The sequence below is a fragment of the Amia ocellicauda genome, chromosome 5 (assembly GCF_036373705.1).
Source record: "Amia ocellicauda isolate fAmiCal2 chromosome 5, fAmiCal2.hap1, whole genome shotgun sequence".
Classification (NCBI taxonomy): Eukaryota; Metazoa; Chordata; class Actinopteri; order Amiiformes; family Amiidae; genus Amia; species Amia ocellicauda.
The window spans coordinates 40,960,311-40,986,807 of record NC_089854.1 but is presented as its reverse complement, the minus strand read 5'-3'; the positions used below and the strand labels follow the sequence as shown (position 1 = coordinate 40,986,807).

The following is a 26,497-nucleotide window of genomic DNA, read 5'->3' as shown; positions in this document are numbered from 1 at the left end:
TATGAACATGAATATTAGTTTTCTAGGGGAGAGCGCCCTTTAAATGTGGCCAGCGCCAGGGGGAGGGGTAACGGTGTGATTTGGTCGTGATGGGGGTTGAACAGAGGACGGATCCTTTCCAGTAAAGGGGTATCTTTGCCATAGTAAGACTATTCCAGTCAATGAGCTCAGCCCATAAAAACCAGGCAGCGCAGCACGGCAGCCTCAGTCCTTCCCAGCGCCCGGACTAACTTGTGCGGATCCCCGGCGAGCAGCATGCGGCGGCCCCGGCTCCGGCTCCGGCTCCTGCTCTGCGCGCTGCTGGCGCTGCTGGCGCTGCTCTCAGGTAAGTTTGCGCAGTTTTGCGCGACTGTTGATGACGAGCGTTTGCTGGTTTGTAAAAGAGTGCGCACTGGTGGCGATGCGTTTTAAAGCACCATCTCCTCTCCCACTGCGTGACTTGGATGGAGAAGTTTGCCTCAGATCCAGTCAATCGGGGCATCGTTTCACCCAGCTTGACCATGCCACCAGCTGTTGCAAAGGATGGTTAATCCGATTACATTAGTAGTAGTTGTACACGATCTGTACTTTGCATCTGAAGTGAAGGTAAGAGAGCAGGAGAAGTCGTCTCAACCAAACAAGAAAAGGTAACAGAAACTAGAATGGCACACTAATCCTAATCAACCAATGAAAGGCACATATATAGACACCAGCAAGGGGGTTACGCTGTTCATGAGCAACACAGGTGTATCTTGTACTTGCAGAAAGTGACCCAGCCTTATGAAACTCTTAACCACATGCCTGCAACTGCAAGGTTTTGAATTCCTAAGAAGGAGGAGAGTATTGGAATGTATAATACAATTCATAGCGTTTAATGGTTGGGCATTTGTATATTTAACTACGGAATCGGTGGAGCACCTAATGGTAGGAGAAGTCTGTGCAAAACATCTCTGCAGTCCATACGTTTTCGTATTTTCCATGTTATCTGATCTTGATCATGCCTGAATATGTGATCTGACAGCAGATGCATCGTTGACCCACTATCTGTGCAGAGACTCCGGTTTAAACCAGTGAACCTGTGGGAGCAGGAGCTCAGTATCAGGGCTCAATGCGGAGCAACGTCATCACTGCCCACTAGGGGTCGCTGCGGCGCGCCTAGATCAACCCACTGCAGCTAAATGAGTCAGTCCTCGTCAATCTGAGCAGCGTGCTCACAGGGCCCCAAGTTGCAGTGCTCCCCTGAACATGTATGCATTCTCTTGGCATTTGCATCTGCATCATACTGAAACATATCCCAAACACAATGCATTCTTTAGAATACTAAGGAAAGAAATGTAGGTGAAAGTTTGCATAGGAATTGAAAGCAGTCCTATCAGAATGTTACTGAATGGAAATAATTGGTTTGCCACCCAAATTAGACTCTTGACAGAAAACAAGGTGTACAAAAAACTGCTGTTTTACTTGATAAGAAAAATATGAGTTTGAGATTAGGATGGCAATGCAAGCTGAGGTCATAACTTGCTGTTAAGTTTAAGAGCATTTCAAGTTTAGCATGATATTTTTCAATGAGGATGTGTTGCAGGTTGTATAATGCAGCAGAACTTCAAAGCAAAATATGATAAGTCTGCTGTTTTGTATCCTTCTGACCTCTTACATACACTCTTATGGATATATGGATATAGTTAGAGGGCTGCTTTGATTTCTTTTTTTTTTTCACCCTCTCTTTGGCTCTGGTATACAAATGAGATTATTGTCTTTGGGTTTGATTTCCGAGTCGTAAAGGCTTGACACTGATATGTCTTCTGAAAATGCATCAGCGCACAGGAGGGATGCAGGAGGCACGATGTGTGAAAGCGTGGGGGCAATGGCATTAATGGCACATAGTCGCAGGGCTGAATTAAATGCACGGGGAAGCAGCTTCTTGGGGGGAGGGGGGGGGGGAAGAGCTCTGTAAACTTGGCACGTCTGTGAGAAAGCGGGGTGAGTCAGTAGGTCCTCGGTCCGAACCTGGCTGCAGTGCTGACTCACTGTGATATTGGAAAATGAGATGCTCAACCTCCCCGTCTTTAAGATGTCTGCAGTGATGAGGTCAGAGCCCCAACGGAGGTTTTCGCCTCACTGTGCTTTTCTAGGCTGACTCATTTGAGATGAATAATGATATTTTGATAAATGAGCTGCTTTCAAAATTAACCATATCTCTGACTGGCTGCTGATGTTGGTCCCCAGTTACAATTCAAGAGAAACTACTGAGAGACCGCAGTATGGCCCTGCGGTGCAACCTCTATTCTGTCCCTCTTAAATTCCCTTTGTGCTTTCTGAATCACATTTAATATGGTTTTCTTCAATATGGTCCAAATGGGGGTTTGTGTCAAGGGGGTGCTAAACCTTTGAGATGGATTGCTGTGGTGTTTCGTTTGTGTGCTCCTTGTGTTGAGAGCTGCCAACGTCACGTTTGTTCCTTTTTCTCTTTTTACAGAATGTAAACGTCCCAGGAGAAACGATCTTCACGATTACCAGAAGAGTGACGGGGTCTGGCTAGTCAAATCCGACAGTTCCCATCAGACCAAAAGCAAAACCCTCAGTGAGGTGAAGTGTGCCAGGCGATGTAGTCGCAACAAGGGATTACCTTTCATTTGCAGGTATGTTCAGTGCCAAAGTGGGTGCCTTGCTCATTGGCTTAGTGTTTCTTTTCTAATGTGAGCTTGTGGAGATCACTGATTCCTGCGGCTTCCCTGCCTTTTAGCATTCAGATGCTTAACATTCACATTCAAGATTTGCTTTATTCCTCTGAGGATTTCTTCTGCTTTGCTCTCATGTCGGGAGGAGAATTACTGTCTATAAGATTCAGAGGTTAGGTTCATTTCCCACCCCCCTTTTAAGTAATGTTTACTTTCAAGTCAGATGGTTTGATTCAGGAGAAAAGCACTCCTCTCTTTGTTTTTTTGTGTTTTATAACCCCCACCCCCCCCCCCCCCCCATCCTCAAAGCCAGTTTACCACCATACAGATTTCGGAGCCTGCAAAGAATTTTAATGACCCCTCATTTCCCTAAAGAGACCCCACTGCACTGCTTTACATCACTCGGAGAGCTGGCTGTCTCACACATACCTTTTTACTTCTCTTGTTTTCACAGGGCATTCTACTTCGACCAGAAAAACGGGAAGTGCCACTGGCTGTCATTTGATAGTAACACTCAGGGTGTTAAGAGGGAGCAAAATTTTAGTATCGACCTTTATGAGAAAAAAGGTACCGTACTTATTACAAAGTCTGTGCTAAACATGCTATTTTGCTTTCTGCAAATGCTTTTTTCCCTTTCCTGTACAGTTGTATAGAATGCAAGCTGAACAGCCTTCGCATTCAAGATCTTTTGTTGTTGTTTAAAGGATGAAATGTCTTCTGTAATTGGCAGTCTTTGGCAAACTTTACTGCTGTGCTAATTAGCCAAGAGGTTATGTAAGAATCCCAGTGGAAAGCTTTTTCAGTTTTTAATAGATTCAGAAGTATGTAGGAAAAGGTGCATACATGTGCGTCAATGAAACGTTCAAATGTTTTCTTTTTTAAATCTCCCCTCGTAATGTATTGTTAGATGCCAGAAAAGAGCGTCTTTGTAATCTCTTGTTTTTTATAGATTACACAAGAGAGTGCATCGTTGGTGAAGGATCCAACTATAAAGGACGGAGATCTGTTACGAAAGGAGGCCTCAAGTGTCAGGCTTGGACTTCAACTGTTCCCCATGATCACAAGTAATAGAAATGCACTTTTTACCATTCCTTATTTTTTTTTTTAATTATTATTATTATTATTATTATTATTATTTTTTTTTTTTTTTTTTTTTTTTTTTTTTTTTTAACTCATTTGTCTGATACAGCCTATAGTTATTTTATTTACTTAAAGGGGAACTCCAGCAAAGCAGCTCCAGAGTTAGCACCCCCGTGACGTCATGGCCTATTTCTCTTTCTCTGATTTCTGGTACATAGAATAAGACTCTCATGACAGACTCATGACAGACTCACTCCACAGAATATGCTTCTACTTATAGAATAACCTGAGAAAATATGGATTTTTGGTGGAGTTCCCCTTTAACATCTGTTGGTGAGATAAATTGAACACTTGCTGCGTTTTGACAAGCTAGTGTTTTTGGCTAGAACTCGGGTCCTCCAGCACAACTTCCAGACCTGCCAATGCGCTATATTATAGATATATTTTATGTCTTTAACAGTTGTAAAGAGGTAGACTTGAACTGATTTACTAAAGATTTTTTTTTTTTTCTTGCTCAGTGTGGTGCTGTCATTTTATGCTAAACAATGTTATGGATATTTCCATTGCTTTATTACTGGTTATATACCGATTATAATTTAGATTGTCCACATTCTTAACATATTAAAACCTACCGATGAAAATTACGTTTTTAAAATAGTCTATGCATAGATTTTCTCCCCACTGTCTTTGCTTCTATTTTAGAAAGTGGGGGTTTGATTCTCAAATCTAAAAGTTATACAGATCTTTTCCTTCCAGTTGTCATCCGGTTTGCATGACTTGAGCCAGAGAGTTGGGTTGTGCTGCAGAGTTACTTGGATTGGATAGCAGACTGTGGTTCATGGTTTATGAATGTGGTCTGAGGTTAGAGATATCTTTTGCTTGTTAGGTTTGGAAGGGCTTTGTTTTTTCAGCGATAAAGTCTCTGCCCTGAAAACTTTAAGTGCCTAACTTTAAAAAATAAAAAACATGTATTAGTAAGTACATTTTTTAACCTTTTTGTCTGTGTCAGTAAAGTGCAGCAAAGTTGGTGGAATACCTTTCCAACTTACAACCTTGATTCTTCACAAATCCCAATATAATGATGGATAATGTCCATGTGTACACTCACGCTCATATACGTATGGGATCTATATATTGTAATAAATAACTCTATAACACATCTGTCCTCTGTTAGAACTGATGCATTCACATGTCCTACATCAAAAGAAAAGTTTGGAAAGCATACAATGGGAGTGTTTTCCAGATATTGTTTTTAAGTGAACCAATGCTCTCTTTTAAAAAAAAAAAAAAAAAAAAAAAGCTTGACGAGATCACTTTGAATGTACTTCTTATTCCTTTAAAATATTATAAGCTCGTTATTCAAATATCCCTTGCACAGTGTAATTGAACATGAAGTAAAAAGTTACCTTCTGATCAGAGATTTGCATAAGGCAACAAATCAAGATGGCAGTGATCTCCATAATGATGTCTGAAAGTGTAACATCGCGACTGCAGGACTCCAGCCATTTCCATTTCTGTGTTTATTGTTTAGTCAGTTTGTTTATTGTTTAGTCAGGTGCTAGTGCCACAGTTGCTGGTCGGACGTGTACAAGTCAGAGTTGTCTCTTCACATTAGTCGGCAAAGCAGTAATTGAACAATGTACTAATAAACGTTTATGAGCAACCTGACCAAACGGCACTACTTAAATTATAAGTGTACAAAGGGATTGTGTCATTCTGCTTAGGTTCTTTTAACATTTTTGTCTCCTTGGTCAATGCCAGCAAAATTCATATTGTTTATTGTACTAAAAATGGAAATTGCTTTGGGGGTTTTACTTGCATAATATGCTTGCTTTTCCACTAAACTGACTGTCATTTTTAAACTAGCTTCTTGCCTACGAGGTACAAGAGAAAGGACCTCCTGGAGAACTATTGCAGGAATCCAAATAATGAGACCACGGGACCTTGGTGTTATACTACAGACCCAAGCACCCGCCATCAATCTTGTGAAGTTCCTCAGTGCTCCGAAGGTAAATCTTATCTTTCTCTGTCACACATTGAACTCAAGATGAGTCCTCAGAAGGAAAACTGGTAAAGGCTACAAACAGACATAATTTTGATAAGCTAATGGCTGAAAAAATGCATGTTTATATCTGACTAAGCGTATTTCCAAAGCCATAAATATACTTATTGAGCAGGTGCCAAGTGAGCCGAATTCAGTGACTCAACATAACTTCAATATGAGTGACCAAACAATAGTTAAATGAAATTAGCGGTTTTAAAATCAAAATAACAAACTGAATCGTACATGAAAATGGCAGCATTGTTAAAGTGTCCAGCCATTTCTCCACAGGCTTTGACCATTAAAAAGGAGGGAAAGGGAACTTGGCATGTTTTTCGTAAATTCAATTTCTCCTAATCGGAAACATAAGCTGAAGTAAATCACAGTTTCATGTGAAAGACTGGCTTATAAACATCTGTTTTTAATATATTCAGTTGTTTTATTCATTATGCTGGACTCAGGTCAGAGTGTTTTGTGAAATGGAATGGGATGCAGAAACGAACTCAGACAAAAAGATCCCTTCTTCAGTAATGTGTCGTCAACCTAAATATGTAAACATTCCACAGAATCAAAAGTTTACACTGATTTAATGTATACTTGCTGTAGTACAGATTGATTCTATCTTCAATCAGAACTTATATTTATAACCTATAACACAAAAGCAAGCAAGAAAGAAAGTTTCAATTCAATTTTTTTTTTTTTTTTTAATATATTCTAAATTGTTTGTTCCTTCTAGTTGAATGTATGACCTGCAATGGGGAAAATTATAGAGGACCCATGGACCACACAGAAACTGGGAAAGAATGTCAGCGCTGGGATTTGATGAGACCTAACAAACACCAGTTTCACCCCAAACGGTAAAATGTTGGGATTATTTCTGCTTCAACAAAAGTAACTATGATGGCTTTTGTGTACATGTAATGGATTGCTCCCTGTGCCCGTGTGGGTTTTTTCTGGGCACTCCGGTTTCCTCCCACCATCCAAAGACATGCAGATTAGGTTAATTTGTGTGTGTGTGTGTGTGTGTGTGTGTGTGTTGTCCAGCGATGGACTGGCGTCCCGTCCTGGGTGTATTCCTGCCTTGCACCCTATGCCTGCCGGGATCGGCTCCGGCCTCCCCGTGACCCTCGCCTGGATAAGCGGTTTTGAAAATGGATGGATGGATGGATGGATGGATGTAATGGATTGGGCGAAAGGTCAGATTTTGGCCTGCCTGGATTGACTTTTGTGGTACATGCACTAGTAGGGTAACGCACCTTGTCACAAAGCCGGCAGTGTAACACAATGATTCAAAGACAATCGTGTTGGCAAAATTCTAATGTCCTGATCAGAGTTCTGACCACAGTCCTGCAGTAAAACACCTCTTCTTTGAACTGGAACAACAAATTAGCAGGGGTTTCCAGAGATTAGCCACCCTCAGGATTAGATACCATACTACTGGAGGAATAGAACAGTTTTCCATTTGGTCATCTTTGAAAAGTGATGTTGCAGTTATTAGGGTCAAGGCTGCATGCAGTATGAATAGATTGTATAGATTATATTTGGGTCTGTGAACCCTATAGAACCAATGTTTCACCACTAGTTCAGACTAAGAGGGAATATATATTTTTTCATAATAAAGTGATATAAAGGACAAAACATGTAGTAAACATGTAATAGTTCTACAGCTGCATAATTCCCTGCTATATGATTTCATAGATGTTAGATTAAGTTGAAACAGACTATCAATCCATCATTTTGTTTATTAGTTTTGTTTGTTTCTGTGTGAACAATATACAATTGTGTCTTGATCTTGGTTTTCGTGAAGTATAGTGTTTATACTTCTGGACTTAATCTCGGGATATGCTGTGTAATTGGTTGCAGCATCTGTGTTGAATGACATCATGGTGAAATATGTTGGAAGTGGTAAAAGTCCCTTCTTTAAAGTTCCCTACCATGGCAAATGTACGAGTCCTTTTAAAATGTTATTGCTGTGTACATTAGGAAATGTGTATTTCTAAACTGTATCATCAATATCAGTGTGTGGTCTGCAAGAATACTTGGTTGGTAAAAGCCTCCATCTGTATTGGAAGATTATCTTGCACTCTTCGAGATAATGGTTTGGAGTGGATAGAAGACATGAGTACTACTGGTTTTTGTCATGGGATGTAAATACTCCTCTTTTGACCTTAATGCTTTTCCAGCTCATTACGAGGACAGCTGTTTAATAGTGATTACCATTTTTCATCCAGGAGTTTAAAAATTGGATGTAGTTGAAAGACGACAATTGTTTCTGTTCATCGTTAACCTATGTGCCTTGAAATGACTGTACTTCTCATTTGGCATTCCATGTACAGGGGCTGGTATCCATCAAGTCAATTGTGTATTTGATTCGATATGTATCATTAATTTAGCATTGACAGTTGTAGGTATCGGGGTATGCTCTGTGAATCAAGTAGCATTTGTTGGGGACCAGATGTCCACATCTGAGGAAGCCTGTAAGCTGACATGGTTGGACACCCCCTTGAACTTAATTCACATTTTGTTGTCAGTGCCTCAGAGATTCATTTAATTAAATGAGGATTTTCTATACACTCTATACTCCACTCCACACTGTTAAGGGGGCACAAGCTGTAGAAATACATTGAAAAACATTGAAATATAATTAGATTAACTACCCCTGAGTTGATACATGGTGGAAGCACATTTGGCATGATTTGACTATTCTTTTTCAAACTGTCAAGTTCCTCGAGTGTCGATGGACAGCAAACTTCAAGTCATGCCACAAATGTACTATTGGATTTAGGTCAGGGCTCTGACTAGCCAACTCAAGGACATTTACCTTTTTGTTCCTTAGCCACTGCAGTGTAGTTCTGGCTGTGTGCTTTGGGTTGTCTTCCTGCTGAAAGGTGAACTTCTTTCCCAGTTTGTCTGCCGATAAGAAACCTGATGCTTCACAGCAGGGATGGTGTTCATTGGGTGATGTGCTGTGTTGGGTTTACGTCAAACCTAACACTTTGCATTGAGGCCAAAAATATCAATTTTAGTTTAGTCAGAAGCTACAGAATCTCCTGAGTGTTTTTTTTTTTTGTCTTACTTCAAACTTCCACCCATATTTCCTGCTACCTTACTATATGGTCCAGATTTTTGGAGTTCTTGGGATATTGTTTTCACATGCACACATTGACCAGTCTTGGCCATAAAAGCCTGTAGCTCTTGCAAAGTTGCCATTGGCCTGTTGGTATCTTCTGATCAGTCTCCTTCTTGCTTAGTGATCCAGTTTGGAGGGTCTTTAGTGGTGCCATACACCTTCCACTAGTAATCATCTTGCATGTGCTCCAAGGGATATTCATGACCTTAGATATGTGCCTTTCAACAACTTTTGAAAGCTCTATGGTGCTCACAGATGCATCTTTGCTTTGGAATGCACTACCCAGCAGCAGGAACCTGGAGAAGCTGGTTAATTTATTCTGAAATCATGTGAATCATTACTATTTAACACAGGTGAAGGCCACTTAACTTGGTGTGTGCTTTTGAAGGTGAATTTGCTACAGTTTTATAGATTTTTTCACTTGGAAGTTGTGGGGTAGGATGTGTAGATACCTGGAGAAAAACTACATTTTAATTCCAGGCTATATATCAACGAAAGGTGAAATTCTTGAAAGGGGGTATAGACTTTCTATAGGCACTATGTTATGACTCTAGTACATGCTACGGGAGAATTGCTGTTGCCCATACAGAATCAACATGTAAAGCTTTTTCAATTTCCAAATTCTTTTCTTTGCACATGTTATATAAAGTCCCTAACTTTGGAAATGGATGGCATTCATGTTGTCTCAGTGATTTCAAGTGATATTGGGCTACTGTTGGAATAATTACCACATAGATACTTGGGGATATTCGGTTTTAGTCACAGAAAATTTAACTTAAGTTCCTTTGTGCATCTTCCTGTGATGCTTACCTACATGGACACAGTTTGACCTTTTTATCAACAGATCATGTAGGAATGTGTTTAATGATTGAGCAATGCATTGTAGCTTCTTGTATTTCACTTGAGTTGAAATGCTTCTTTGTAGTTCACAGCCTACAGACGTTTTCACTTTTCCCTAAGGATTATTTTTTCTGGATAGTGAAGGTGCAGGGAATTCTTAATCTATTATGAACTGACCATGAATTTCCATGACACATACTTTGTTTACTTTAGAAAAGTACTACTTGAGAGAGGCTTTTGTACTATCCCCATTCAATTTCTAACCCACCCACTTGTGTTTCCACTTGATGTGATTAATAACATATTATAAAACAGTTTTTTCATGTACTGACTCCAAATCTTAACATATTATTACAATAGATGTTTGTTTTATTTGGTTTTATTTCATTTGAAGAATTTAAATAAAATAATTTTAGAATTTCAGTACAATAAAATCTTGATTTTTGGTTCAGTGTATTTCATAAAGAATGCATAAAATACAATCCTTTGTGTGACATTTTTGGACTGCAGTATGATGTTTTCCATGCATCAGTTCACACAGATACCATACTGTTCTCCTCACTGACCTGTTTAGATAAGATGGTCCATTACTCTTGTTGTGTTTATTGAAATAGATGGGTCGAGATGCATCAAAAGTGGGTTGTAATGTGTAATTTTGAGACGGCTGCTTTTATTTATTTTTTCCATGCAATGGTATGAACTTTACGCCATCCTTTTCAGATATCCTGATAAAGGACTGAAGGATAATTATTGCCGCAATCCTAATAACCGTCTTCGGCCATGGTGCTTCACTCTGGACCCCAAAACCCCTTGGGAATACTGCAGCATTAAAGTCTGCGGTGAGTTTCTGTTAAATTTACTGCTTCCTCTTCCTGCCTTTAAAGATCAACTGATACATCTCCTGCTCCATTGGCAACAACTGAGGAATGTTGTTTGTAGAATGACCGTTTATGATGGCCATTTAATTATCTTTTATAGTCTTTATATGCAGTCAGTATGATTTAAGAAAAAAGACAATGCATATTAAAACCCTAAAGAATACATTTATAAGCCAAACACAAATGTTGTACTACTGGTCATTTACAATAATAAAACACATGGGTTAGCTGAAAATGTCACTACCGCAATCATTACATTGAAACATCATATTGCAAAACACCAGCTCATCAGCATAAAACGTAATTCAATGGAGCCAAAGGAAGAAGCCACTGGAAAACTTAAAGCGCTCATTAAGTACCAGTTTTGTAATTTGAGAATGGTCTCTGGGGTTGATAATTCTATTTAATTCTGGCCTCAATCTGTTCTAAGGCCGCATAGTGTTTTATCTGTGGTTTCAGCTTCATAAAATGCAATTATAATAGTAAATAGCCTTCCTATATCAGGCAAACTCGTGAAAGATCACTTTTTCCAGAAACACAAGTTTCAGACCTCCCCTTCTAAAGCTATGATTCCCCGGACAGGCTTTCTCTATGGCATCAGTCCATTTGGCTCAGTTTATTATTTTATTCCCTTTAAGAACTGTGGAATTTTTTTTTTTTTTTTTTTTTTTTCACAAAAACAAATATATACTCCTTAGAAACCACGCTTAAAACATTAAACCTAGTTGGAGGTTATGGATAATTAAGTCAACGCAAATAATCTTTTTTTAGTTGTCAAGTAACTTATATTTATAAAGCTGGTAAAATACTAATAAAAGTCTTTATATCAAGGATAATAAAGCAGTCTTTTTACAGCTTTCTTATTTAAACTACAGAGTTCACCGAACCCGGGGGAGTGTTTTGTCTAGTGTGTGAGAAGCTGATTTAATTTGCGGTGTGTTTCTTGCACCAGTAATACAAAAATAAAATCGCAGTGCGACGATCTGTCATCATTTGGAAAGTCAAAAGTTTGTTGGAAGAATGAACAAAATATTGATAGTGAAATAATGGTTTCTAGAATGATAGTCTAAGATTAGTGGTCTTTAAATTAAGTAGAGGTACCAGTTATTTCATTGTGAAGATGGTGAACGATTGGTGCACAATAGAAGAGAGAAAGATTTGCACAATTCTGTTCATAAAAAAAATGTTCTAATCAAGTGCTAAACATTGTTTGAAACATTCAGTGTATATTTATGATTTTAATATGCTAGAATTTATTTAAAATGTTCTATGTGTTACAACGAAGCATCTTCTTAATCTATTTTTAATGACTTGGCTTTCTTCCTTTCTATGATTTTGATCAATTTTCTTTAAATAGCAGTTGTTTCTGATAAACACTGTGGATTTATGTGTTAAAAATGTTAAAACATTCTAAACTGTCTGGGGAACTAAAGGCAATGCAAATGGGGCCCTACCCATCCTCTAGTCCGAAATGAAGTTCGCAGTTAATCCTTTTCAGTTACGAGACCTATATGTCCGTAAGTGGTCACCTATATACACATGCGTAATTGCGTATCATTTGCATTTTGTTCACAGATGTTAACACCAAAACGGATCAAGACACGACTACAAAGTGCTTCAAAGGCCAGGGGGAGAAGTACAGAGGGACAGTTAACATTACCCCCAATGGAGTCCAGTGTCAGCGTTGGGACTCCCAGATACCCCACAACCACTCCTACACTCCCCAGAACTACAAATGCCAGTGAGTGTCAGACAGACATCAGAATCATACTGCTGATACATATGGGCTTCTGGTATTGGCTGTTTGTATAGTTTACACAATTCGTTTTGCTTTCCAGTGTCATTTACTTTGAATAGAAAGACAAAGTACTGTACTATAGCAATACTATAAATCAAAAGCTTTACTTTGCAATTTGCTAACAAAAAAGTTATTAACGTAACTCCAAATATCAGATTTTTTTTAAATATTGAACTGTAATAAGTAATTTTCATGTGTATGCCAAGCTGTTTAAACCACCTTTAGATGTTTAGATGTTGTGTCAGCTTGTGAAACATTGTGATACAAGGAACTCTCATGTTTTATTTGACAGAGATCTGAGCGAGAATTACTGCCGAAACCCAGATGGTGCAGAGCTGCCGTGGTGTTTCACCACCGATCCCAAAGTGCGAATGGCTTTCTGTACCAACATCCCTAGATGCGGTGCAGAGATCCCACCCCCAGAAGGCAAGGCTTCCCTAGTTCATTGACTCCACTGAAAGAATTCGATATTCACAGGACTATTATAAAGTTATAATGTATATTATAGTGAATGGGTTACTGTTCATCAAAATACCTCTCCCAAAGACAGCAGTGAAGCCAGGAATCAGACATTGAAATGATGAGTAAGATTGTTGCTCATGATTTTGATGTGAGGACAGATTAATATCTGTCAATCCATCGATTGCAATGCTTTCAGGTATCCATTTCCACTCTGTGCAACCTACCATGACCACACCCTTATCTCTGTTCAAACCTACAATATTCTGTTTTGGCCATGTAATATTTTCACTCTCAGGAAAGGAACATGAGTCATAAGTACTTGTGTTGTTTAGATTGATTGCCCCTATGTCCCCTTCCACTGAGCTATTATCTATGACTTTACATCTTGTCTGCAATTAGTAGCTCACAATTCTAGGATGTAGGACTTTTTAACTATATTTTCTTATGCACTTACGTAATTTTGAACGTGTAATTTGTACTATGCTTTGATTTCTAGACTGTATTGCATTTTTATAATGTTCATATGTTTTGTAAGTCACCCTGAATAAGGGTGTCTTCTAAGAGATAAATAGTAATGATAATTATGTCTTGATCCCTTCTGTAATGTGTAGATCCTTCTTCCGAGAGTGATTACATCAGCAGTCTCCATAATGCTTCGGTTGCTTATATCATTTTATTCATGTTCTGCTAAAGGCTAAATAGTGAATTTTGCATGCATTTGGCAAGCTGGAATTTCCTTTTGGTTCTAGTAACTTTTTTGGAAACGAACACCAGTTGTGGTCCCCAAAGAAAATTGTATCTAACCAAGCATAATTTCTCTGCTTCTTTTCAGACCGCTTAGTTAAAGTTTTAAATCCCAGTTGATATGGGTATTAAAATCACAACCTTAAAATCGTAAATGGCATATTGTTTTCTTTAGAATTTTTTCAAGTTTCCCAGTGGAGGTTGATATGTCTAGCTACAGAATAACTTTTCAATGTATTGCCCAGTGGGACCAGTAAGCAACTTACACATTTGTGGTTTGTTACCCAGTTCCTAGTATTCTTACAAATGTATGTATTTTTTTAATATATTTTTTAGAGTGTTATGAAGGTAATGGCGAAGACTATCGAGGTCATTTATCCAAGACAAGATCTGGGATACCCTGTATGATGTGGGAAGAAAGTATTCAATACAAAAGGTATTTACACTTTACAATGATTTTGTTTTCTCCAAATGTGCAAAATTGTTTTTGGAAAAAAATAGGGGAAAAAATCTATACATTGCAGTATATTTAATCAGTTTCCATGGGAACCTCCTTCCTCTGCATTGCAGGCATCTTTGAAGATACTCAAGGACAGGCATCCATGTTATCCAAGATTCAAAGAATTAAAATTCGCTTTTTTATAATGCCATCATGAGCATTCATAATGAAATGTCAAGGTTATTCTAATGTCACTTGAATCTGATATGTGCCGTATTAAACTAACCCTAATTTCAGTCAGTCTTTATCTTCAAATGTCACATCTTGCCAAAATATTTATAAGCTTTATAAAAAATAATGCTTTTTAAGAACAATGTTTTTTTGTGTGTATTGGTGACATGTGGCTGACTGCCTCAAATGTGACATGTTTGAAATATATTCTTTAATTCAGCAAAACCTGTTCAGCGGGGGACTGTGTGACACTTGAGGAATAATGCCCAACTCAAATATTGCATTATTACATTCACAAATATCACAATGTACATTTTTAAATTGCAAATGTGTTTATTTTGAAAGGATGATGGATTAATGTGCCAGGAGTAGCTGTCCGATGAATAAAAACGTACTGTTTACATAATCAATGTAGGAATAGTATAGATATCAAAGGGCTTAAATGTAATGTATATCTGTTTCAAAGCAACATATTGATTTTTAATAAAACTTACAAGTATTTTACCAAAGCAGGTCCCCGGGTTTAGTTAAAATTACTTAAACCATAGTCAGACCAAAAACCATCTTTCCAAATAATTGCAGGATTATAGCCAAGCTAGCTTTGTGCCAGATTTGTTAATTTGATTAATGTATATAAATCAAAGATGTTTTTACAAAAGGCCTGCTTTGGAGAAGAAATGTGGTCACCTGATCTACACGGTGACATTTTAAATTATAGTTCTTTCGATTAATTCTGTAATTTAATTATTTTTTTAACTCGCACCAGCGCTCACCATGTAACTTTTACCCACAGACTCTTAGTTTAAGCATGAAGGAACGTGGAAGAGGAGTGGAGCTGTAGGGGTTGAGCTTCTGTTAGGTCATATTTGTCTAACTTGCACAAATATGACCCTTGTAGTTTTGTGAGGAAGAAAAACATGAAACGATAGACACTGTGAGACCTTTAATATGTCTAAGTGTTATTCTTTAACATGACTTGAAGTAGAAAAAAAATAAAGCCAGTGATCGAACAGCTGGATGAGGGTATCACAGAGGTGACCTTTGACCTCGGGAAGTTCTCCGTTCCTCAGTAAAGTGGGATCAAAGTCAATCAGCTTGTTTTTTCTGTTCATATTAGGCTTCAATAGACCAACTGAGTCTAGGGGTCAGAGTTCAGCACTGAAAACCTTCAGAGACAACTGCTTTGTATTTCCAAGAGAATACAAACTCAGTTGCTCTCCAATGAGCATGTAGGGTGTTGTGTGGATCTTGATCTTGTGTTAAAAGCCTAAATGTGTTGCCGAAGGAATTCTTTGAAAATTTAAGAAAAAGAAAACCTTTGTCAATTTGTCAAAAATGTGGGAGCAACAAATCAGGGCTGACCTACTCTGGGAAATGTTCAGGAGAGCATAGTTCTGTATTCCCCGGTGTAAAAGTCACACAGAAAAATGTGGTGCCTCTGCTATTTATGGAATTTTTTTAATGTGACTGTAAACCAGGGTATAGCCATAGGGGAGCTGAAAGTTATATAAAGTGAAATCATATTTTTAAAAGTCTAATCACCTCAGTTAAGAGATAAATGGCTAATTATTGTTTCTTCCCTTCCCTAGCTGGGCACCAAATTTGTCAGCTGCTGGTTTGGAGAAGAACTACTGCAGGAACCCTGATAAAGACAAACACGGTCCCTGGTGTTACACACACAACTCCTCTTACCCTTGGGACTACTGCATGCTGAAACCCTGTGAGTGATCTTGGAAATATGTATGTTGAATACGCACAGGGCTAGACCACATCACAACCTGCACCTACTGGCGAAATGTACATTACAAATTTGTAACCGCAGTGTGATTTAGAAGTAGTAGACTTGCTTTGCAATTCGTGGGTAGATCAAAGTTGTGATTTGGTCTGGACAATACTGAGAATAATCTCTCCCTATTTTATTAAACCAAACTAAATGCATGTAGATGCAGGTTTCTGCCTTCTACATTAATCTCTTGCATTAAACAAATAATGCAAATTGACTGAAGCTACATTTTTGGGGGATTTTGTTCTCTCTGCTTTTTATCCAAAATGTAATGTGTGAAAGCCTGCATTTAAAGAAAATATAATTTGTACTGACAACATCATGTGACGGGAGATCTACATCCCTTCAATCCTGGCCCAACAGCTTTTTAAGATCAACATGGCATTGCGCTGTGGTACAATTTTTTTTCCTCTGTTTGTTGTTGAAACTATATCATGCATGTGCTGTGGTTTTAATTTCACAACAGTGCTAATGGATTACATATCTGTTTTGAATCTCACAACTGTAAGTCCTGCAGGGTTTATATTGGCCTTGTTGGAAAATTCCTTAGCCTGCTTTTGTAGTTGTTTACTCAATTTGCATTAGTGTTTAAATTTACTTTGGCAAATGGCAGCAATATGAAATAACACAATGATTAACAGTTGTAGTGGGCAGACAATATCTGATGTAACCTGTAAACAGGTGTTTTTTGTTGTTTGTATGCCAGCACTTGAATATAACATCGTAACATCTGATGTGGCCTTAATTTGTCACTTTTTCTCTAAAACACAAGAAAGTTATTAGGAATATGTCTACACTGTAGTTATGTCCTTAGCGAAAAAATAAGACCTAGATAAAAAGGCCTAGACACTTACTGAAACATCTATAACAATGTTTGCCTAATTAATGTGTACAGTGGTAGTAAATCGTATTCACACCTTTCATTATAGAATGTTTTTTGGTAAATCACTTAGTTTAATAAATATTCTTTGTGAAACTGTATAAGTTTCTGGATAAGTATAGAGCAGTTGAACCAGACTAAATAAATGTGCAGGTTCTAGGTCATTTAAAAAACCCAAATCTTAAATCGGTTAATTAGATATAATGTGATTGTGCTAATGTGTATTGTGTATTCTATTGTGGGGAATGTCATTGATTTACTTTTATTTATTCATTTCTCATTTTAATTTAGGTATGTCTTCATCCAACATGATCCCTCCACAGAGTAAGTCCAGCTCGGTGATATTATACTGACCTCTGTGGTGCTGTGTGCTGAATCTTTAATATTTCAATGAACATTGTAATCAATTAATCCCTCTACAGCTAGAACTCAAATGTGTTTGAAAGATTTATAACACTGCTGTGCAAATCAAACTTAAGATATAAAAGATATAACTCTTGTTAAGATACCCATGAATTGTTAACAAATACGTGTGTGCGCGTGCATGTATTTCTTTCAACATTAGAGAAGTCCATGAAAACCTTTAAATGCTAGTAATTATACTATTAAATTTTCAAATGATTTGTATTCAAACATGATTCATGTTTTTGTTTTAAGGTGATCTATCGCAGACTTCCTGTTTTGTTCACAAGAGAACAAGAATTGTTGGGGGTGGACCAGTGCGAATCAAGGAAGCAAGCTGGATGGTTAGCATACAGAAAGGGTAATTGGCAATTACTTCTATTTCAATTGATGTGGCCTCGGAGTTCAATTAAAATCATGTGTTGTAAAGATTATATTTAAGTGTTTTTTTTGTTTTGTTTTTTAATCAAATATAATGTTTGTGACGACATGATTGTGAAAGGAATGTGTTTTTCTGTTTAAAGGAACACTCACTGGTGTGGCGGATCATTGATAAGAGAAGAGTGGGTTCTTACAAGTAAGCAGTGTTTCTCCTCCTGGTAAGTTTCTCGTTTTACTATGAAGTCAGCTGAAGACTATGCAGGTCTAACCCAGCAATAGTGAATTGGAACCAACAATATTAACAAGCCTGTCCTTTGCTCCACAGTGTACCAGATTTATCGGAATATAGCATCTGGTTGGGATTCCTTCACCTCAATGAAACTGGAAGGAACATTTCCGAAAAACAAGTTTTGAGGATCGCTCATGTGGTTTGTGGTCCTGAAGGCTCCAATCTTGCATTGCTGAAATTATCCGGGTAATTATGTAGACAGTAAAGCTTTTTATTAATCCTCAAAGAGCTGCATCACATTTTATATCTATGTGCTGATTAGGTCTAGTTGGCAACTGTGAAACATCTGAATCATTTCAATATTTTTCTTCCATTCCATTCCATTTCGATGACTATGATTTATTAATCAATTACATGTTTAAATAAGCCATTGAAATACTGTTTGGAAGCAGAACCAACAGAAAATGTGCCACAGAGTCTAAAAACGTTTACTGAAGATAGCAGAAAAAATATATGAAATGAAGTGTTTGTCATAAATATCTCCACTTTTTTCAATGCTATAGTCTTTATAATTTTAGATACAGCACAAGATTGTTCTGTTTCAGTGGATGGATATATGTATTATTTATTATTATTATTATTATTATTATTATTATTATTAGAAGTTGAAGAGGATCTTTTAAAAAAAAATTGAGATCTTAATATTGTTTTTGTTGTTGTTTTTCCCCACTAGCCTTGCTTTGCTGAAGGAACATGTTCGCATAATTAATCTCCCGATCGCAGGATGTACCATTCGGGAAAACACCAATTGTACCATGTATGGATGGGGCGAGACAAAAGGTATTGAACTATGCTTAGTGTATGGATGTTGAATACCGTCTACTATTGGTCAAGTATTTTTTAATTATTAGTTATGTATGTCAGTTCCTCATTTAAGACCTGGCTCATTGAGGTAAATGGTTTTAAAATCTTGATTTTATTACACCATATCTGCAAGAGTAATAAAGATATACACAAGGACTATCACTCCTTTAAAGCTCTCTTTTAGAGTGTGGCAGGAAGATCATTTAGGATTTTTGATGAAGAGCAAGGTTTGAGATTATTATAGATGAAGGTTTTCACACCCTTAATTTGACGCAGTGTTATTTTCCGATTTAATTTAATAAACAGTGCTTGTTAACCTAGAATTCTCTATCAATTAGTTATTTCCAAAGTTGATTGAACACTGATTCAGTTAACAGAGAACTATAAAGATTACAGATGAAAAGACGGGGGTATACAAACCTTTGAGTAGGTGAGTAATTTTCTTTGAAATCTGTTTTTCGTTTTTAGAAACCGGACATGATGGTGTAATGAAAGCTGTGCAATTACCAATGGTTAGCAATGAAAAATGCAATGAGTATCACGGAGGGAGTTTCCCAATAAACGACTCAAAAATTTGTGCTGGAGGAAAAAGGGATGAAGGAGTTTGTGAGGTAAATTTCCATTGCCATTAAATAAACATGTGAAGCAAACTTGATTTACCGACATGACAGAATTAAAGGAGACATTCCAAATTGAAGAAAGCTTTGAGAGGATTTCCTTCCTACTTTTTCCAATAGCAATGGCTGTTTTTGTATGTTTGCTTTCTTTAAAAGTAATGGCATGGCTTGGTATTGCTATTAAGTTTGCAAATCACCTACCAAGTATGTAAAGGGTCAATTAAAGGTGAACCTCCTTATTGGCAATATTATTTTAAACTTAGTACTTTGCCTTTACATGTTGAGTTTATTCCAAGGTACATTACAGGATAAGGATTATGGATAGCAGATAAGATATTTGGTTAGCAAATACAGAAAATATTAAAAGTATTCCATAAACTTTTAACAAATATGGGCTCAAGCAGGGAGGCTAATGTCTTTAAAGGATTCTTGCTGAGATCCCAGGCACAGAGTAATACAACATTTAACAAGCAAAAACAACTGACAGTGGTTCAGGGAAGGAAGTGAATAATTAATTTTAAATATTGACGTAGTGGATGTCTGAATCTGGCATTAGCTTAGAGAGTGTGGATGTAACTGTCAGAGTAACTGTTTATTCATTTTTTCTGACCTGTTGCACCTGTTGTCTGATTCTCTTTTGCAGAAAGACTATGGCGGCCCCTTGGTGTGCGAAGAAGGCGATATTAAAGTTGTACTCGGCGTGAGTGTTCATGGCAGAGGCTGTGGCCGTCTCAACCGCCCTGGGATTTTTATCAACGTGCCCTATTATACCGAGTGGATGCACAAAGTCTTCAGATATTATTTAAATGTGGAAAAAAATTACTAGAAAAGCAACTTGATAAACTGAAGCCTTACGTTGGGCATTTGTTTAATAGGTACATTGATAATTGACATCTGTGATGTTTTAGAAGTATTTTTTAAATGTATTATAATGGTTAATCGAATCCAATTTGGGGATTTTGTTGCCATTTCTTTTCATTGTTCTAGATTTGTTACTATATTTAAAAAACCACACAAACCGGAATGTAGAACTTCATTGGGTGGAATTGGGACTGAACAAAATGGTAAAGTTTTTTGTTTTTGAATGTGTTCAATATATTTTAAATAGGATATAGGATAGGATAGTGGCACACTTTTATTTTTATTTTTTATTTTATTTTATTTATAGTCAGTAATCCTATTCTGTAATTTTGGCTGTCACATGAACTTTTCAAAATATATTGCCTAATGTCAATAATGTTACATATACATGAATAGTTAAACTGATCAAGTACTAAATAATATCAGTGACCAAAATTGTAAGAATAATCATATCGATAGTAATACGTTTTACCTGTTCAGTATTATCTCCTGAGAACACTTGAATATGTACAAGATAAAATTCAGTTATGTACTAAATATTACCAAATATTTTCAATTTAGTGCACATACGTATACACCCACACACCAACATGCATGTATATGTATATCCATTCAAGATAAAACTGCTATTTGTACTAGAATGTAATTTACAGTTAAGCAGGTGTACATACTTTTAAAGTTTTTAATTGGGTTTGTCGCAGACAGTCCTCAATGTATTGTAGGTCTTATAGATCTCCAGGTGTATTGAGAATACTTACAATTTGTTGTAAAGTGCTATTCTCCATTTCAGTTTTTTTTTTTTTTTTTACCAAACAGGGATAATGTACTTCCTTATTCCATGTATTAACTTTCCATTTATATTTGGCAACATTAAATAGTCTGTTTTTTTTTGTATTTTTATTATTACACGCATGATTTGAAGATTTAATATTATTAGTAGTAATTACTAGGATTACCTATATTTTTGTTGTTTTTTTTAGATTATTGGTTTCCAACTCCCATTAGTTAAGTATTGCAGCTAGTGTCTAAAATTAGCATAGCAGAATTGTACCTCGCAATCCAGATGAATTGTGGCCATAATGTTCTGTTGTCTTTACTGTGAAAGGCCTTTTTGTGTTTTAAGTATACTTTAATTTTGGGAAAAAAAAAGCCAAGGTACAACCATTGTGTGATTTATTTTGAAATGTATTTTTAGTCACCTTATCCATGTATACACATGTAACACAATAGCTGCTAGAGTTAGACTGATGACAATTTGTATAATGAGACCATTAGGAATACTAGATTATATTTTCTGCTGGACAGAATATGTGGAATATGTAATTATACATGTCAGTATTTTTCGTGATAGGCAGAGCCTAATATTTAAGTATTTTCCTACATTGCTTGATTTTCTTCAGAATCAGTTTGAAAACAATTTTCAACCCCCACCCCCCCCCATTATTGTAGTGTTCTTCCAAGCATGTGTTTTTGTCAAACTCTAATGCTTAGAGTCTGCCCAGTCCCAACAGATTTTTTTTTAATATTTTTAAATTTAAAATATTAATATACTTTTTTGCAAGCCTTAAACCTCAAATTATAATAGCTAGGCCATCTGCTTGTTAGACCTAGATATTGTATCGAGGACTACCCATCAGATTACATAGTTCACCTGTAATCATGAATTTGTGACAAATGCAATTTTTAATCTGTTTAGCAAATCATTTGTCACAAGTGGTAGTAGAATTCCACAGGGCATTCAGTTTTTCATTAAAATGGAATCTACATGATAAATTATCAGTTTAAGAGGTCAAAATTACATTCTCAAATCTTAAAAAATGTAAAGTAATTAAAAGTGAACCACAAAAAAATCTCCAGGAGCAGAGTAGGCCACCCCTTTCCCATACATTTCTTGTTACCAATCATGTTCTAGAGAGATCTTCATGGATTTTAAAGGTTTGGTGTATTGAGTTTTAATTCTTGAAATTCTATATCAAATTGAAAGTCATTTGTACATGGGATTGAGGATTCTTGTATACCATTTTCAATTGATTGCTTATTATTCTAGCTACATCTTTATTGTGTGTAGGTGAAAAAGCTGCTGTTAAGAATTGAATAAAATGAAATTCATGATGTGTAGAAACTTTAAAGCTTTAAAATGACATCTTAACATCATTGCACATTGCGTTCGACCAAATTTTTTAAGGTTCCATGTAAACTTTCTTTGATTCCCATTGTCTTCAAATACATTAATTTTAAGATGTAAATACTTAATTTTTTTGTAATTATTTTATTGTATTCTGTTTTAAAGCCAATAAACTAATTTTAATATTTGTAATGTTTCTTATTTCATTTAGAAATTTAAATGCATTTTGCAGACATCTAGTGCCTCTGGCTTAAGCGTCCGTGCCGTGCCGTGCCGTGCCATGCCGTGCTGTATGCGTCCAGAGCTTTTTGTAAAACCAGGCCGTTGTCGGAAGTGCGTCCCCTCTTATGGGAGGAGCAGAGAGATTGTGGGTTTGGTTTGTGTTTCTGAAAACAACACTACAATAGATAGAGCCTGATGTGGAAAGGACTTTTGTGTCTATTTTATTGTCTCTGCTTTCTATGATTGGAGACAGTGTAATAAATACACATTTCTTTTGAGAGATATTAGGAATAGCTTACATTTACATTGTATTATTATTGTTATTATTTTAATCATCATCAAGATATGTGCTAGTAGATATGTATTTTAAATGGCACAACCTGATTCCCTTAACTTATTACTCTTACTACAAATTTGTAACTGCAAACAACACTTTTTGCCGTATTATTTTTAATTTACTTCGCAGACGTCCTTAACCAGGGCATTGAAACAAAATACATACGTTTCACGATTAATCATACAGTAACAACAGCTACAATATATAAGGTTATAATTTAACTAAAGTGTGCATGTTTCAGTCATGGCATTTGTGGATGCATTTATTAAACCAGTCCTTAATGTTTTAGAGGGAAACCCAGATCTGCTGTATTTATTTGTTAATTAATTTAACTAGTAAATGGGCACACATTAAATAAATCGGGTTCGCCTTCCTACTGATTGTCTCTGCGGGGCTGTTATACAACAGACCTGCACACCATCAAGAGCCTGTCTAGTTCATAAATTATTAATAAAATCGGCTGCTACCAATCCGATTATTATCCTTCAGTTTATTTTTAATTAGTCACGGCACTGCCCCGGGTCCTGTGAAATCCAAGTTTTTAATACATTCCGATATTAACTGTAAGGGTTAAAACGTTTAATTGTTTCTGTATGTGGATTTCACTCCATTCTGCTAAGAAACTAATTTCTTGGTGATCCCACATGGCATTTGAGATTATATCTTCGGACATAATGTAGCTGATCTCTTCCCTGTCTGTCAAGCACACATCTCCGCTTCTGAAAGCGAAGTATTTCCTTAGTGGGCGTGATGGACGCTTACGAACACATCTGGCTGCAGATAGTTAACCATCCACAAAGTGTCCAGATGCTTAAGCCAGTGGAAACACCCGTTTAAGCGTCCGGGGCTGGACGCCCAATGGAAACGGGTCATAGGTTGTTTAAGAAAACAGTTCCCCTCTTAGTCATTTTATTTTATGTAGCACATGCACAGGTCTCTCAATAGAAGCTATAGTCAAATAATTAAAACGTCTGAGATGAAGTGACACGTTATTTTTTTTTAGATCGTAAAATAATCCTATTGGTGTTTAATTGCTGGTGTCAAATTAGTGTTGACCTAACCTCAAATGAAAAATAAGAGCTGAAAATGGTTTGCATGTTTCAAATATCTGAATATAGTTCAGATGTATGTCTGCGTTGTATTTTTTGCTATACTTCATAAGCATTGGTTTTCTTTGTCATCCACATTTGTTTAAATCCATCATGCTCATAGTCCACTGAAATGTCGCATTGCTCAACCATTTGTCTTCTTACATGTGATATCAAATTGCTTAAATTAAAGAAGAAAATGATTCAAGTAATGGCCTTTGTTAAACCACAGACATCTCTGAAAGTCGGATAGCGGGTGAGCTGCTGTTTGTTTTCAATATTTCAGATTCATAGCAGACGTTAAATGCCATGTGTTGCATTTTCTCAGTTGTGGTTTGTGGAGGACTGGCACCCGACACATTCCCTTACCACTTATCCATTTATTATTTTAAAATGGTTTTCCAACTCAACCAAATTGAACTGCCTTCAAGTTTTACATTGATGGCTATTGAAAGCAGATGTGATGGCCTCAACCACTAACTGACAGGACCAGTCCTTGTACTTTGAAATGGTAAAATCTGAACCATGCTACAAATCGAAATCTTTGAATCCATGCCAAATCTTAACAAAAACCTGTATTTGGCTATGCCAAGACCTGGTGCTTTTGAGGATGATTTGCTATCCCTAAATCAGCCCCAGAGTTTGCAAACCTTGTTCAGTTGCCTCCTTGGATGCCTGCATCCCAGCAGATGGCAGCAAGCAAATGAGAAGGGAATAATTTTCTTAGAGTTTTGCAGAGGTGATTGCCAGCAAAAACGCAGTCTTAAGTGACACCAGCTTCAGCTCAGCTGAGTTCAGTGGCTCAAATGGGGCTTGGGAAAGTGCATCCAGCACTACATCAAAACGCCATGCGGGCAGTGAAGGCCGCAGCCGTCGACCTCCCTTTAAAAACTGCACAGTAAAGAAATGAGACCAAGGGGGCTAACCATCAATCCATGACATGCGGAGATGGCCACGAGATACACTTTGAGCGTGGACGGGGACTTGCCCTGGTCCAACAGCTCCTGTAGAAATTGTAATATGACCCCAATGGGGCAATGAATTGGGTCTTGACTGCAGTCTTGGCACCAGGTGCTAAACATCCGCCAGCGGAAGGAATACTGCGACCTTGTAGAGGGAGCTCTCGCCAACTGAATAGTAGCTACTACCGCGTCTGACAGACCCCAGGCAATCAGTCGCTCCCACTCAGGGGCCAGGCCCAGAGGCCCAGAGCTGGAGGAGGCCCCGATAGGGGTGCCAAAGCGTGCCCTGCACCTGGGACAACAAGTCCACTCTCACCGGGAGCTGCCAAGGCTCTCCGTGGAGGAGGGCGAACCAGAATCTGCGAGGCCACCGAGGGGCTACCAGCAGAACTGTTGCTCATTCTCTCCTGACCTTCTCCATGACCACCGGGAGAAGGGGGAACAGTGGGAACGCATAAAGGAGACAGCGCGGCCACATGTGGGCTAGCGCGTCGATCCCTAGGGTTCCTGAGTGGTCATGGATGGAGAACTAAATTGGGCAGTGTGTGGAGATCCACGTCCACCCTGCCGAACCGGCTCCACAGTTGCTGTATCACGTGGGGAAATTCCAACAAGCCCGCTTCTGCTTCTCGTGGGAGCAGGAGGGGTGTCCACACTCAACGGAGGAGGAGGGGTGGGAGCAACCAGGGGAGTGCAGCGGTGGAAGCAGGAGGAGACGCAACCGCGGGGGGCGTGGCTGTCTCCGTCACTGCAACCCTGGAGGAGGAGACAGAGGGGCTCGGGGAGAGGTGGAGATGGACGGCGGACCTCCGGGTGCTCCGTAGCGGACCCAGAAGTCGCGGCCAAATTGCGCCCGCTTAACCGCACTGTGTGTGCCGGTGTTTCTGGGGACACCGGGTGATGCGTTGTCCGGGGGCTGAGGGTAGTAGACCACCAGCTGTAGCGAGATCTAAAACCAAGGCCTACACGCACAGACGGGGAGGGCTAGCAGAGCTCGTTCTCAGGAAACTGAGAGAGCGAGATCTCCTACAGCCGCAATAGCAAACTGTAGTACGGGCACAAGCCAGCAGAGGAGCACCTCACGTGGGCGAGATGTCTTACAACACACTGAGGCTCAGGCCGGGTAGCCGGGCCTCGGATTTTACTGCCACTGCTAGCGATCCTGCTGTGGAGGAAAAAGCCCTATTAATAATAACTAAACAATACAAATAGACACGATAATAAATGGTGGTGACAGCACAGAAGTGAAGCCAACCAACCAAATATAATAATTGTTAAAGAGCAATAAGGTCTAATGCACAAACAAGACACAGAGAGCTCATGTTCTTGGGTCCAGGTGAAGTGGCAAAAGAGGATGATCCTGCGCTGATGTCACATTTTATGGAACAGGATGTGGGAAGGGACCTGTTCTGAGTGACGAGCACAGGGGCCAATGGCAGTTTTGAT

At 38.0% G+C, this 26,497-nt stretch overlaps 1 protein-coding gene across 1 annotated transcript; it reads left to right on the top strand.

Moving 5' to 3' along the window:
* The first annotated feature begins 133 nt into the window (after window positions 1-133).
* Window positions 134-22,630, top strand: LOC136750279 (hepatocyte growth factor). The gene is made up of 18 exons (XM_066705216.1): window positions 134-325; window positions 2,456-2,618; window positions 3,112-3,224; window positions 3,607-3,721; window positions 5,604-5,746; window positions 6,515-6,635; window positions 10,469-10,587; window positions 12,202-12,367; window positions 12,717-12,850; window positions 13,967-14,066; window positions 15,890-16,020; window positions 17,255-17,287; window positions 17,621-17,726; window positions 17,890-17,964; window positions 18,072-18,221; window positions 18,709-18,815; window positions 19,308-19,450; window positions 20,100-22,630. Exons 1-18 carry the CDS (start codon window positions 256-258, stop codon window positions 20,280-20,282), a joined length of 2,172 nt encoding a protein of 723 aa, XP_066561313.1. The 5' UTR covers window positions 134-255; the 3' UTR covers window positions 20,283-22,630.
* Window positions 22,631-26,497: the final 3,867 nt, after the last annotated feature.

Bases quoted from the DNA above. Each gene is read 5' to 3' on its own strand.
- LOC136750279 (XM_066705216.1), top strand. From the start codon at position 256: ATGCGGCGGCCCCGGCTCCGGCTCCGGCTCCTGCTCTGCGCGCTGCTG. The intron at 12,368-12,716 runs GTGAGTGTCAGA...TTTATTTGACAG, and splicing joins CCCCAGAACTACAAATGCCA to AGATCTGAGCGAGAATTACT. The intron at 12,851-13,966 runs GCAAGGCTTCCC...TATATTTTTTAG, and splicing joins AGAGATCCCACCCCCAGAAG to AGTGTTATGAAGGTAATGGC.